At 32.4% G+C, this 13,747-nt stretch overlaps 1 protein-coding gene and 1 long non-coding RNA gene across 6 annotated transcripts in view; one reads left to right on the forward strand and one right to left on the reverse strand.

Annotated features, from left to right (window-relative positions):
- Nucleotides 1-10,505: 10,505 nt before the first annotated feature.
- On the reverse strand, nucleotides 10,506-11,961 carry LOC125384990. The gene is made up of 2 exons (XR_007223895.1): nucleotides 11,821-11,961; nucleotides 10,506-11,628 (listed from the first exon to the last, which is right to left on the reverse strand). It is a non-coding gene; the product is annotated as an uncharacterized LOC125384990 (long non-coding RNA).
- The window catches only part of LOC100646289 (protein scalloped), a 340,073-nt gene continuing 337,252 nt past the window's right edge, over nucleotides 10,927-13,747 (forward strand). For 3 of the 5 annotated variants that reach the window (XM_048405339.1, XM_048405347.1, XM_048405343.1), the window contains exon 1: nucleotides 11,624-12,865. Coding sequence is in view for 1 of the 5 variants with exons in the window: in XM_048405343.1 (XP_048261300.1) it covers nucleotides 12,841-12,865 (25 nt within the window). In the remaining 4 variants the exon portion in view is untranslated. Of the gene's footprint in view, nucleotides 11,155-11,623; nucleotides 12,866-13,747 lie in introns of those variants that run through there. The other 2 variants (XM_048405341.1, XM_048405340.1) reach the window with 1 other exon arrangement.

Genomic DNA, 13,747 nt, shown 5'->3' on the forward strand with positions numbered 1-13,747 from the left:
TTTAGGTGGAACGGTGCGCTCCCGAAGGTAATACACTTAGACGTATTCTCTCTCGGTGCGCGTTGCTGCTGAACATTGGTGTTAGTGACAGTGTTACATAGGTATTGGTACAGAGAGCCGACGATAGGGATGATAGTAGCGGTGGTAGTAGTGGTGCAACGGGGGATATGTATCTAGCTTTACTCGCGCACACCGCTCTATAACCGTGTGCCTCTGCTCCCAACCTCGAAGGATCGCAGTTCTGCGCGATATCCTGCATATCTCGGCATACCGTCCTCGTCGTTTCCGACATTGTTCCCCGGCCCCGGCTCCGACCCCAGTGTCCCGGCTCCAGCTCCCGATCCACCGGCGAATAATCCTACTCGTTCGACGTCTACCGGGCCCGGCTTCTCAGCTGGATTCCACTCGATTCTGGTACCGTGCTTGCAGCACCCAAAACCCGCCACTGTCCATAATAATTGAACGCTTTTTCGAATACGACTGAATAGACTTGGGAACTGCAGATTCCGATTAGATTTAGATTTAGATAATTTTAAGTGGTAGGTTTGACTCCAACTTGTTTATCAGATTATTGTTCGATTTGATTGGTTAATGTTTGTGTAGAAACATTAATATAAAGAAGGCGAAATTGTGATTCTTTAAATTGTGTAGTTCTTGATCATCGAATTAGGGCCACTTAAGATCTTCAAAGTTATTTATTCTTTTAATAAAAGTAAAAAAGCAGGGACCAAAAATAACAATTTTTATAATTTTTAATAAATTCATGAAATAAATTCACGAAATTTTGTTAAAAAAGCAAAGGATATTTTTAATATATTATGACATTTATATACATTTAAAATATTCAAGAGGATAGAAAAAATACAAAGTTGATGTAAAACAAAAATATAACTTTTAAATATGGCAAATATATTTCGTATGATCTTTAAGATTGTTCCATCATAACACGATTACCAAGAAAACACTAAAAATATAAAATATTCATAGCAACAGTTTTTCATTACATTGTTTCCAATAATAATTCTCAGTGTTGTAGCATTTTTATTGTAAATTTTACGATGCCTCTCGTATCTTCCGTCGTCGATTTTATTACTTAAAAAGAAAGGGGTAAAAGACGTTCGATCCATTCCAACCTTCGCATCATAAACTTGAAAAACATTTCTTATAACCGGCGGATGTTTTGCAGGGGTGAGATTCTTGGTAGAGCTTATCACAGCAATGATTTACTTGTACGAACGACAAGCTACAAAAGTATTAAAATATCGCGTGAACAGCGCATTCGAGGAATTCCCGTATTATCCGTGGAACAGGGATGCTTTTATAAAACCCTACTTTTCTTTACGAAGTCTATCTCTTAAAATTTCTTGCAAATACCTTTCGCATTTTAAGAACACGTTATATCCTTTATTACGGCCTTTTAAGTCTCTTTTTGCTTCCGCATTTACAATCCGTTTATTATTTTTGATTAACAATTTAAAAAATGTTTAATTAAATCATCAGTAACAATTTTAATTTCAAACAATTTAAAATTAAGAATTTTAATTTTAAGCAACTTAAAATTAAGAATTTTAATTTTAAGCAACTTAAATTAAAAAATATTCACTTTATTTTTAAAGTTTTAGTTTTTAATTTGCTAAATTTAATTAACGATTTAAAGAATTAAAAATACAATAGAGGTCCATAAAATAAAAAATACACCAATAAGAGTACAAAATTATAACGTTTATATTATTATATAAGATATTACTTTTACTGTATGTAATCAAACTTTTCTTTTTTAATTTTATCGACAATGTCTCGCATAATGAAATTCTACTTATTACAATCCATCGGAAGACAAACAGTTAGTAGGTGTTTGTGAACTTTCGTTCAGAAAAGTGGATTTGATCTAACAGGAGAGAATAACTAAAATATTATTGTTTTTAATTACATACAATTATGTATTATATCGTCATTAACTAAAATAAAATGGATTATTATATTTTGATGATTATTATTTATAAGTATATATATTAAAATTTTATTATTAAAATTTCGTTCGAATAAATGGAATTCAGATAAATAGAGTTCTACTATATTCGTAACATTACTTTTACCTTACACATTTGCGATATCCTCGGATGTTTCCAAAATCATTCATACTTATAGGTTAAAAATAAATTATTGTTTTATTTGGATCACTTAGATACACTTTATGTACTATTTATGGAGTAGAATCTATATCCTTAAATACTTAAATGTTGAAGTTTTGTAAATTTTGAAGAAACATGACTACAATTGAAATTATTACAATTTTTTCTCTATAGCTCCTCTGTTTAATAAAATAACATAATGAGTGTAGATTGTCTTTAAAGATACAATGTTAAAATCTTCTTAGCGTTATTGCGCTTTTTACAAAGATTATACATAATGAACCAGAAATTAAAAAAAGTGCATTATTTTACAATTAGTATATACATTTATAGATAGTAACGCTAATTGTAGCAAACCGTTTGAAGTATATCGAAGTTTAAATTTATTGTTACATACTGCTTTATTTTTTGTCATCATAAATAACAAAATATAGGCACTTTTGTTCCAAACATTATATTTAGAATTTACTTCACAATCTCATAAATACATTAGAATGCAAAATACAATTATAAAAACTAAATTTAATTTTTTTCAAATTCGCATATACCATATATGTACATATTATATATTAACATATATTTTTGTATTAAAAATATTTAATTTATTTGTAATAGTAGATTTAAAGTATATTAAAAATAATAAAATTAATAAAACATATGAAATTGTACATATTATATTCTGTGTACTAAATCATTCCATAAGTGTTGTTACTTTTACATATTTTATTTTATTGATAACTTTATACAATTAAAAACAATATTGGAATTATACATATATATCGTACACTTGCGATGGAAGATATTCTGCTCGAAAAGTTTGTTTCCTAGAAAAAGCGGAAAATTGTTTGAACGTAATTAAATCAAATTTATAAACGAGAATAATTCTCAGAAAATAAGTAAAAGTATATTTTTTCTTCATTTTTAGTTTTTGGAGAAACACCTGAAGAACCACCCTCCTAGTCAGGGCACATCTCATATCACATAAAACGTATTTATATAGCATAGTGTCACATGAATCACGAAGAGCGAGATAATTGCTCTCTATCAACCATCTCTATGAACATAAGTGAATAATATTTTCATAATTGGTCGGGGAATGTTTCATAATGATAATTGGAAAATCGTGTTTTTTGAGTTGTTTCACTTTTATTACAAGAGTGCGATATGTAACTTTACAAGATTATATAATCTAAAATGTTATAAATTTGTCGCCTTCTAGAACTAATACTTTTAAAGAATTATTAAGATTTTAATGCAAACAGTTCGATTATCCTTTCGATATTCTCCAGTGTGTTAAATTTTTTATATTTTAATAACCTTGTTTTGTAATCGAAATAATTGAAAATCTGCCGGTATTATGTTTGTAGGTAAAATGAATGACGTAATAATTTTCAATTACATACATCCTTCCATTTTATATAATTTTTAATTTTTTGTTTACGCATATTATTTTAATCTTCGACAGTTATCATTTGGTTTTGTTTTAGATATGCAAAATATAAAATAAGAGATGATGTTACATACTTATAAAATGACCTAATAAAATCATTAATAATAACAATTATTATTATTTATTTTTCAGCTTGCCGGACATGGAAAGAAACTAGTTTATAATTGTTATTCTTATTTGTCTTGCATTTTCAACCATACGATCCTCAAATACATATAGTTATGTATTTACACACTCCTCTTATCAGGCTATGTAACTACTACTAACCTAATTATTAATCTAGCTATATCATATTTGAGGTCCCGGGACACTCCTCTTTTAAGCTTTAGGTAGGCCATCATGGGATTTTAGTTGGTAAGAGTCCGACACTGCCCCGCCGCTTCCCAGAAAAGCGACAGGGTGTCCATGAGGATTTTTCCACGTAAAAAACAAAAAAGAGAAGCTATTTCATATTTATAAAATCATTACTTATAAACTTATTACACATATTAATTGATAGACTTTTCTTGCATCTAGTGCATTTATAGAAAATTTAAAGATGCAAAAGTGCACCGTATGTTTAGAACGTAGGAATACAAATAAAATATCCAAAATATCTTTTCCAATACCTCCTATAATATTTAGTAGATAAAACAATTTCCTACCTAGATTCTATAATTTTAATCATATTTATAAAAGTATGAATTTGCGTAAATATCCGTAGTCTACATCTTATAACGGAATACGAACATTTTAGGATTTCCTTTTTTCATTAAGGATCAGAAAAGTTTTAAACATTAAGATTTTGATAATATCAATGTACCAGTGACTATTTGCTCTGCCAACAAGATACCCAAATATAATCTGACCATTGTAGCGACGTCACAAATCCAAACGGAACCTGAAATTGACCAGCTTCTGTGCCCTGAGGTGCAGTTTCAAATGCAGGAACAATAGGTGTCATTTTCGCAAAATGATGTTTTCTGGTTTGTTCCAGTTTCCAGTTAATGAGTTTATATAACAATTATTATATATAATACTATATCCAACTTCTAATTTTACACACAGCAACAATTTTTATAAAGCGACATTTCCAACAAACATGTCTACTGTGATGTGATACACACACACGCGCGCGCGCGCGCGCACACACACACACACACATATATATGGGGTATATATTTATATATATACTGTCATGGTTTGGTTTCATTAACATATTGGTTATACCTTCCTGATTAAAATAAGACCAAATATGACGTTCTTATACAATTCGTTTATATTGATTAGGCTTATGAACCTTTATTTGTTAAGTCTTGCGCTGTATTCAGTTAGAACATAGCCTTATGATGGTTATAAATCTTATCTAGATAAGCATGCCTTCAAGATTTCGAAATTCTATATCATTTATATTTAATTTTATTACTTCGTTTTTTAAATATGGTTTTATTTAAATTAACCAATAATTTTACATTAATATGAAATTACAATAAGCTCCACTTTTAAAAAATATCAATAAAAAGAATATCTTTTAGCGATTCTCACATTAATTCTATGTAACTTGAATCATTTATACCCCAAATGAGATTTCATTCATGAATTTCAAAGTGTATTTTAATTTTTTTTCCAACAAATCCTTTAAATGTCTAGTCTTAGTAATATCATAAATTTAGTTATTATTTTAAAAGAAGTAAGTTACAAGTTATAGCTTATAAAATTCTTCCCGTAGAATGTAGAAACAGTTTTTCGGATTTATCTACAAGTTATAAGTTAAATCATTGATATTATTGTTTATTGTTAAGGTAATCAATTAAGTCATGAATAATAATTAGTTCTTATAACATATATAATTATAAAACCTGTTTGTGCAACAAACAAAACTTTTCAACCTGTAATTTATATCTTGTAAATTCATTAATATTATTACATAATCGGTAGCTTATTTTGCAAAAGAGCTCTGAGAAACGAAATTGAGAAAACAATTAGTGGATTTGGTCAGTTTGACTTCTGAGTGACACATATTTATAAGATTGTTATTGGAACTTTTCCATATATTTTCTCTTTAAGTTTTTATCTATTGTCGTTTGAATAATTATATTTTTTTATTGATGCTCAAATCCACAGATTACCATAAGTAGTGTTAGTTACATGATATATAACATTTTTTTTCTGTGGAAGTAATATCAAAATTGTCCACCTATTAGATAACATCTTCATTTATCAAAGTGAGTTATTTATTTGTAACTGTTCCATATATGTATTTGTTTGTTAATTATATGTATTTATTATAGTTTAAAAGAATATAATGATGGTTTTATATGTATAAAGTATATGTTATTATACAATAACTAATTTACGGCACTACCACTTTTCTCGCAACTGTCACATGAAAGGAGTTGATAGTGAATCTTTTGCAATCACAACCACTACAACCAAAACGACTAATTTGACGATTTTAAATTAGTGACTTCTAATTGCGGAAAAGAGTATTGTCGAAAATTTTATGACTTTACGACTATCGACATTAAGGGAGGTTTACAACACACTAATCATGCCGCATATGCCTCCTCCGAAATAACTCGTATAAATGGAGACCATAAGAAGAAAGATAATTTGTCAGTTTAATCGTGAATAAGCAATTTCATAGGGAATTCTATTATACATATATATGTACATACACATATTATATTATATTACATTATGTTATATTATTATAATTTTTTATAAGATAGATAGATAACTTCATTTTTCTGCCTTTCTCCCTTGAAAAGGGAGTTAGCATGTACTGTATATTACGTATATTACGTATATTCGTAAATTATAATAAAAAATGTTATCCTTATAAATCATCTCTTCACTTATAATATATATGTATACTTATGTACATGTATATTATCACTTCATTTAAAATATATACCTATAAATGTACATACATATGTTTGAATTTTAAATAAATTTGTAAACTTTAAATATCAAGATAAATATAAAATAATATATATATATAATATTATAAATTATAATTACAGTTATAATTATATTGTATATATATCATAATAAGAATAATAATATATATAATAATAAATAATAAATAGTGCATATATTTTATATTATTTCATATTTGTTTTAATATTCGTTACAAAACCACTCACTATTTTGTCTAAAATATTAGGTTACACACATCTATAAATTGTAATCAATACTTCATTAACTTAATTATAAATATTATGTTTGAATCAAAACAGATTAAAACCTGCTCTATTTATACATAAATCTGCACAATATCTCATACCAAAGATGTAAGTTACACCAAAAGAAGACGTTATATTTCATTTTCATTAGAAAATTTCATTTAGCAAGCGTCCTCGCTTCTAAAACGAATTTGCAACTGTGTATCGTACGGCTATACTTCAATGGAGGGTGAAGAGACAGCCACGGGCACGAAATTGCTGTGAAACTAACGGAATCGTTTTGCCCGCGCGTGGCTCGTCGACACGTTACGAAAATCGAGCGTTAACGTAATTAAGTAATTAAACCTCGCGGGTGAAATCGGACCGTACCTTTCCCCCCATTGAATGTGTCGCGTTCGGTGAAAATCCGCACGAAAACTGTGCGCGTTTCAACCCCGCGGCTTGCCAGCCACTGTCACCGTGCACGCTCCGCTACCCTGTGGTCGTTCGTAAACATTTGTCGAGGTACAATGTGTCCAACTGACAAAAGGAGCTTGGTGCAGTACAGCACGCGCGTTTAAAAGCATTAATTACGACCGCTTTTGTCTCCCTGCAAAAGGCACGCTTTGACCGTCATTTTGATACGTGACATTCGATTTTACGAGCGTTTTGTCGTGTTTAAAATCAGCCCGATAAACGATCCATGTGTGTGCACAACGATACCGACAGTTTCCACCTATCAACGGTTCAGAAATAATATACAGTTACTCGCGAAAGTATCCAAACACTTGTAGATTTTTTTTTATACGTTTATTATGTATGTTGTATACGAAACATTTTCAAATTTCATTAACATGTAATTGTAATGATTCGAGTATCATAATTAAACTGCAGATCTTTATCCATTTCTACGAAATTTAAAAATACAAAAGGTTACAGAATGCTTCTAATATGCAAACATATAATATAAAATATCGATAATACATGGCTCGTTGCAATTTATATTAAGTGAAACAAATTTTTTATTTGGTACTATTGCTTTAGATGCGTTCATAGAAGTTTCAATTTGCATAAATATTTGAAGTCAAATCATGATTATATTTGTAAGATTTAGAACAAATTCGAATATATATATATATAAAAATTACATGCTATTTAATGCAAGTATGTATGTACAGTAGAGGCCCCCTTATCTAATCACCCATTATCCGAACGTTGTATTATCTAGGCACCCATTATCCGAACATAATATTTCCCATTAACGAATGTCTTTTTCGGTTTGAGGTATATACTTCATTAGTATTCATATACAATGTATTCTTTCCCTTATTCGAGTAGCGTTCTAACTATCGGAACAAAATACGACATAATTAGAAAACTAAAAAGTAATGTAAGTGCAACAGAATAATCAAAAATACATGATGTTGGAAAAGCCATACAAATAATTAAAAACATGACATTGAAAATTTTGAAATCTAAAGCACATAGATTTTACAGATTTTGGAAACAGTAGAAAAATCTTAAATGCACTAATGTAACGATATGGTTTCATTGCAACAAAGACGACAGTAATGATGTTTATACAAATGGAAATAGCAAACGAAAGAGGTAATGCAGAAATGCCTCTTCATGTCGAAATATTTATGGCATTCGAAAACGGGTTCGATGGTTCGAAGTACAAAGAGAATGTAGCTCTATGCAGTTAATTATTCTGAGAACATTATATCACTTACTTAACAACCAAAAAGATATGGGATAAATAAATTGATATATAAAATCTGTCAACTAATCTCAATCTGTATTTGATGAAATGAAATTTCATATAAAAAAAAATGATTGTTTTATTATTCGAAAATTCCATTATCCGAACAATTTTGTTTCCTTGCTAGTTCGGATAAGGGAGGCATTATTCTACATATTTTGTAAAAATCATAAAACCATTTAAACAGTCACTCTATTACATTAATAAGCTTCAATACTCAACTTTTAACACTCATTATACGCTTAATGTGAGCATTTATGCCGTATATTAATTTTTTTGCTAGATATCTGTTTATAGTAAATGTCACATATTTTCAGATTGGTTTCAAGTTTAACCAATTAAATCATATCATGACAGTCGTGCCTTATAACACATAGAATTGACATCAAATTCCCTATGTTGAAATACTTTTGTGAACCATTGTATACGTACGACATGTACTTTCATTTTCGTGTCACTTTATGCGTCAGTCAGTTTTGTTGATTAATTGAACGGTTTGTTGCATATATAAATGTGATACACATGAAGTTTCTTTTTCTCTATGAATAGTATAACTTAAACAAGTTTTTGTTATACTACACATATATCCAGTACTTTTTATTATAAAAAGTAAATTATGTAAATGATATAAGTGGATTAAATTTCCAATAAATCATAAGTGAACAAACTTTTCTCATGTTGTTAGCTTTTACTCTAAAAATCTGTAGTACATTGAGAGAAAAAGTTAAAAAAAGTAACTTCAAAATTATGTTCTCACTAAATATTAAATAAGAAAAATTTTTAATATACTTATACATTATATATTTTGTAAGCGACAAAAACATATTCAATTCTACAAATGAAGCTTATTTATCGTTAATAATTTTATTTACGATTATAAACTTAAATAATCACAGTTATAATTGTTATTGTGGGTTCATATGTACATATTTGGGAGATATTTTTTGTTCACTTTCTATTTTTCAAAGCAATTTGTTTTCGTACGTTATTTTACACATATGTATATATGAGATACATAATAATTCGAATAACAATGGACGTTTAATTTCATGTCATAATTATATATAAATGCATATTTATGTTTGTAGAAGTAAAAAATTACACAGCACAATTTATTGTGTTTTTCGGATAAGATTTCAAGCTACAATTGACTTCTGTAGATAAGGTAGAAAGTTGATTATCCGAGCAGTAAAGAATTTACTGATTTGATAAGTTTACAAGAATATATTCAATTTATGTATTTTTTGTAATAAAATCAGTAAATGTTAAATACAAGAATTCTAATTTGCAAATTTATAAAATAAAATATGAAAAAAGCTTACATCTTTATAAATTAAGTTTGAGAATAACTAATTTTTAATTCATTTATATTTTAACATTTTAATTCTTTCAAATAATTATTTTATAATTATATATCATTAACTTTTATTGTTAAAAATTATTAACATACTAAATATACCTGTGATATAACATTGTAATAAATATTTACCATTTTTATGATATAAAAATTCATATTTATAAAATTGAAATCTTAAATATGAAATCGATATGTACAGTTGATAGGAAATTATATCGTTTGCTTGTCGGTAAACGTGATTTAAGGTATGGCGCTTATAGCGCACATGAATTATATACTCACTGAAAATTCCATACATGAAGACCTTGAAATTGGAGCAGAAGTCTGAAGAAAGGCGTGAATCTGACGAATTGGATCTAAAGAAAATTACTACACAAGAATAAAGGGTTAGATACTAAAGGTGAAATGGTGAAAACTCTTTTTCTAACGGAGCATAAACGTCATAAAGCTTAATTCTTCGGTTAATTTCTTAAATTCTCATGTACATAAACGATTTCTGATAGTTTGCTACCGAAAAGGTACACGTGAACCTGTTTATATGTAGAAGATTGTGACGTGATCATCATTAAACGATAGAAATGTAACTAAATTTAATGTAAAGAGTGAAATATATAAAAAAGCGATTATTATTCTCAAAATAATTTACGAATTACAAAAATATATTTTCAAAGTACAATATATTTTATTATTACAGAAGCGGATTAGTTCGTACATGTAATAAAGAAGGAGTGCATTATATTTGATAGCGCATGTATGTCCAATATCAGATTGCATGGAAAAAACGCGTATGAGAGAGATAAAGGTGGCCGTTTTGCGGTTGGTGTGTTGCCATTTATCAAAAGGTTTATTCGAAAAACCTAAAACGTAACCTCTGAAATTCAACAAGTGCCCCTCGAACATCGAGCGAGAGAGAATAAACGAGTAAGCGAGCAACAACATCCAACCTCTATTACGTGCGTGACGCGACTGATCTCCCGCGCGGGGAGTGGGGAAATGCGAATCTTGTATATCGCGGTGGAGGTAGGTAATCGGCTGACTTCGGGGAGATTCGTGCTTAATCGGGCACGTTCGGCTTCTGGTTTCTCCCGCGGCCGCATAAGCGGTGTCAGCGTGTGCGCAGACCGGCTGCGCAGCAGGCGTGTGCGTTGTCCAGATTCTTTGTGCCATTCCTGGCATACCAAAAACAAGAGTGGTGACTGCGCTCGTATTTACCGGGGTGCAGCCTTGCGCGCTAATATTACTGTGCGAATTTTACCCGTGGTGTGAAGGCCCCGCGCGCGCGCGACGCCACGTCAGCTCGCCCAGTGGTAAGTACATTAAAGAAAATAGTGTCGAAAGATCGTGGAAAGAGCGCGTCTACTCGTCCACGCCCGTGTGTCCCAGCGGCGTCGTCCCACACAGGGGCCGCGCACGGAACGGATTCGACAGCAGCGACGAGACGGCGATATACACACTGTCGGACACCGACAGACAGACAGACAGACGGACGGACGAACAAGAGCGAGAGACAGAGGGAGCGATAAACGCTCGTGCGAAAGAAAGAGACGAACGTATAAACCTATTGTGCGATAAAGATAAATATATAAAAGAGGAACTTAAGCTCGACAGAGTGCGTGAATGATGTATATGCGTGGCGACGTTATTCAGTGCAAAAAAACACACAACCGATCCTCGTCATATTCCTTGTATGTCGTGGTTGTCAGGTTCGTACTTCCGGTGACCGTGATGTTCGCATTGCTTGCTCCGGTGTTGCTGCTAGTGCTCTTACTATTGCTTTCCGACTAAAAAAGGAAGAGATAGTATATACGTATGAGCGAGTGAGAGAGAAAGAGTGTGCGAGAGAAAGGATAGGAAAGTAGAGGGAGCGAAAGAGAGAGAAAGAAAGAGAAAGAGAGAGAGAGAGAGATATGTGTGATAAAATGATAGTCGGATCAGTTTGATAAACGAAGAGCTCGAATCGTGCCGGTTTATACCTGCGGTTTGGCGGTGCATCCGTCTTTGTCCGATTGTCGCGTGTTTACGAGCGTTGTGTCAGCTGTGTGTCAAGAGAACGCAACCGTGTGTATACGTGTGTGTTACGCGAAGCGTGTGCAGTCTCTCTGGCAACGTGTACGGGACTCAGCCAGCGACGGAGACTCGCGTCGAGGAGGTTAGGAGCGATTGGTGTGCCGGTGGTGGTGGGCTGCGTGCGTTTCCCCGAGGAGAGCGCGCCACGACAGAAACGTGTGCCTCTCTGCCTAGTGCCTGCGTGCCTGCCCGCTCGCTCACCCGCTTCTGGTGAATTCGTATGGTGAATTATTGATCCGCGGCGGCGTGTGCGTGCGGAAAAACCGCGCGCGACTATAACGCACCGATTCACGCTCTATACTAAAACCTGATACTAATAAACGAAAGAAACTAAAAGTTTACCGAAAGTCAAAGATACAGACATAGTAACCTGTTGTTTTGAAAACTGTGCGCGCGACTACACGTATATTGTATGAGATTGGAGGTGGAGCAGTGGTGGCAGGATTTTCTTTCCCCTAGACGGGACCAAGCGAGAAGTGCGTGCACATATTCCATTGCTCCGAACGTAGTGTCTTTCTCTTTTTCTGTCATTCTCTATTTCCCTCTTTCTCTGTTTCGGTCTTTCTTTCTCGTTCTGTCTCGTTTCCCCGCTCTTTCTCAGCTATATGTGTATGCGTCTCGCTCTAGCTGCGTTACCTTTGCCGCGTGTGCATCCACGAAACTAAACGCGGGAAAACCTACGGCGCGAAATATATCCCAGAGGAATGTACACTTATCGTGTTCTTATCGTGGAACACGTTCAGTTTTCGAAGCTCGGCCAGTGAGTGAGATTTCGAAGACCGTGCGAAAGTATGTTGGCGTGAAGGCGACGAAAGTATGTTGTGAGACGACCACTGAGATTAAGGTTCGAGGAACTTGAACGCAAACCTCTTTCGGGTATTGATAATCCAGGACGAGCGCAACCTACCTCCACCACCGCGACTTGGATGGATACTGTGCATTATTTCTGGAGTGAGTTTCTCTTTTAATCGTGCGCTTGTGTATATACATATGTTGCATGGAACCATGTTTCCTGTGTGTGTGTATGTGGGAAGGAAGGGAGGTGTAGATGTGTGAACGACGATGTGTCTTCTAACGTGCTGTTTTTTCGCGTCTCTCGCGACTCAAATTTGCCGCCGTCGGGACATGCGTTCGTGTGAACTGCTTTACAATTATTGCTATGTCTTTTCTATTTATATTTCTAGCATAATTTCGTCTATAAATATTTTTATACTTTTTCTTATGTTAGCGAATATTTTTAAGGTATATTATAAAAAGATAATATATAAGAAAAGTTCACCTAGACTGTTATTGTTTATGTTCGGATATTTCTAAATTCTTTTACAATGAATGCATCTTTTTGGACAGCTTTTTATCCGATTCATACTTCCCGCGTTATTTCACCTATAAACCTTGCAACATATATGCTTCCTCGTTTTAGCAAATACTGATGTTAATATACGAAATGTAAAATACGCGATTATTAATATAGAAAGAATATTTAATGAATATTGTAGAAAATAAATGCGTAGGAAAATATCCGCAAACCAGATTGCTTTTAGTGAGTCTTCTAGACGTAAACTGAGATTGTATGCAGCTATGATTTATTTTAAATTTCATACTTATTGATTGACGGTTGATTCAAACAATGACAAAAGTATCGTCAAAGTGACAGTGACTTTAATACCACGACGTTATCAGAGTAGGTTATCGAAGTAATTCCATAATAACATAGTGTAACACGCTATTACATAAATTTAATCAGATACTTGTTATCATGGCGGATAAGCGGATACGACCAGGTACGTTGTCGGGAAAAGACTGTTGCCGTCGATTGCTCATTCTGGGTCAGTT

This window comes from Bombus terrestris, chromosome 4, assembly GCF_910591885.1.
Source record: "Bombus terrestris chromosome 4, iyBomTerr1.2, whole genome shotgun sequence".
Lineage (NCBI taxonomy): Eukaryota > Metazoa > Arthropoda > Insecta > Hymenoptera > Apidae > Bombus > Bombus terrestris.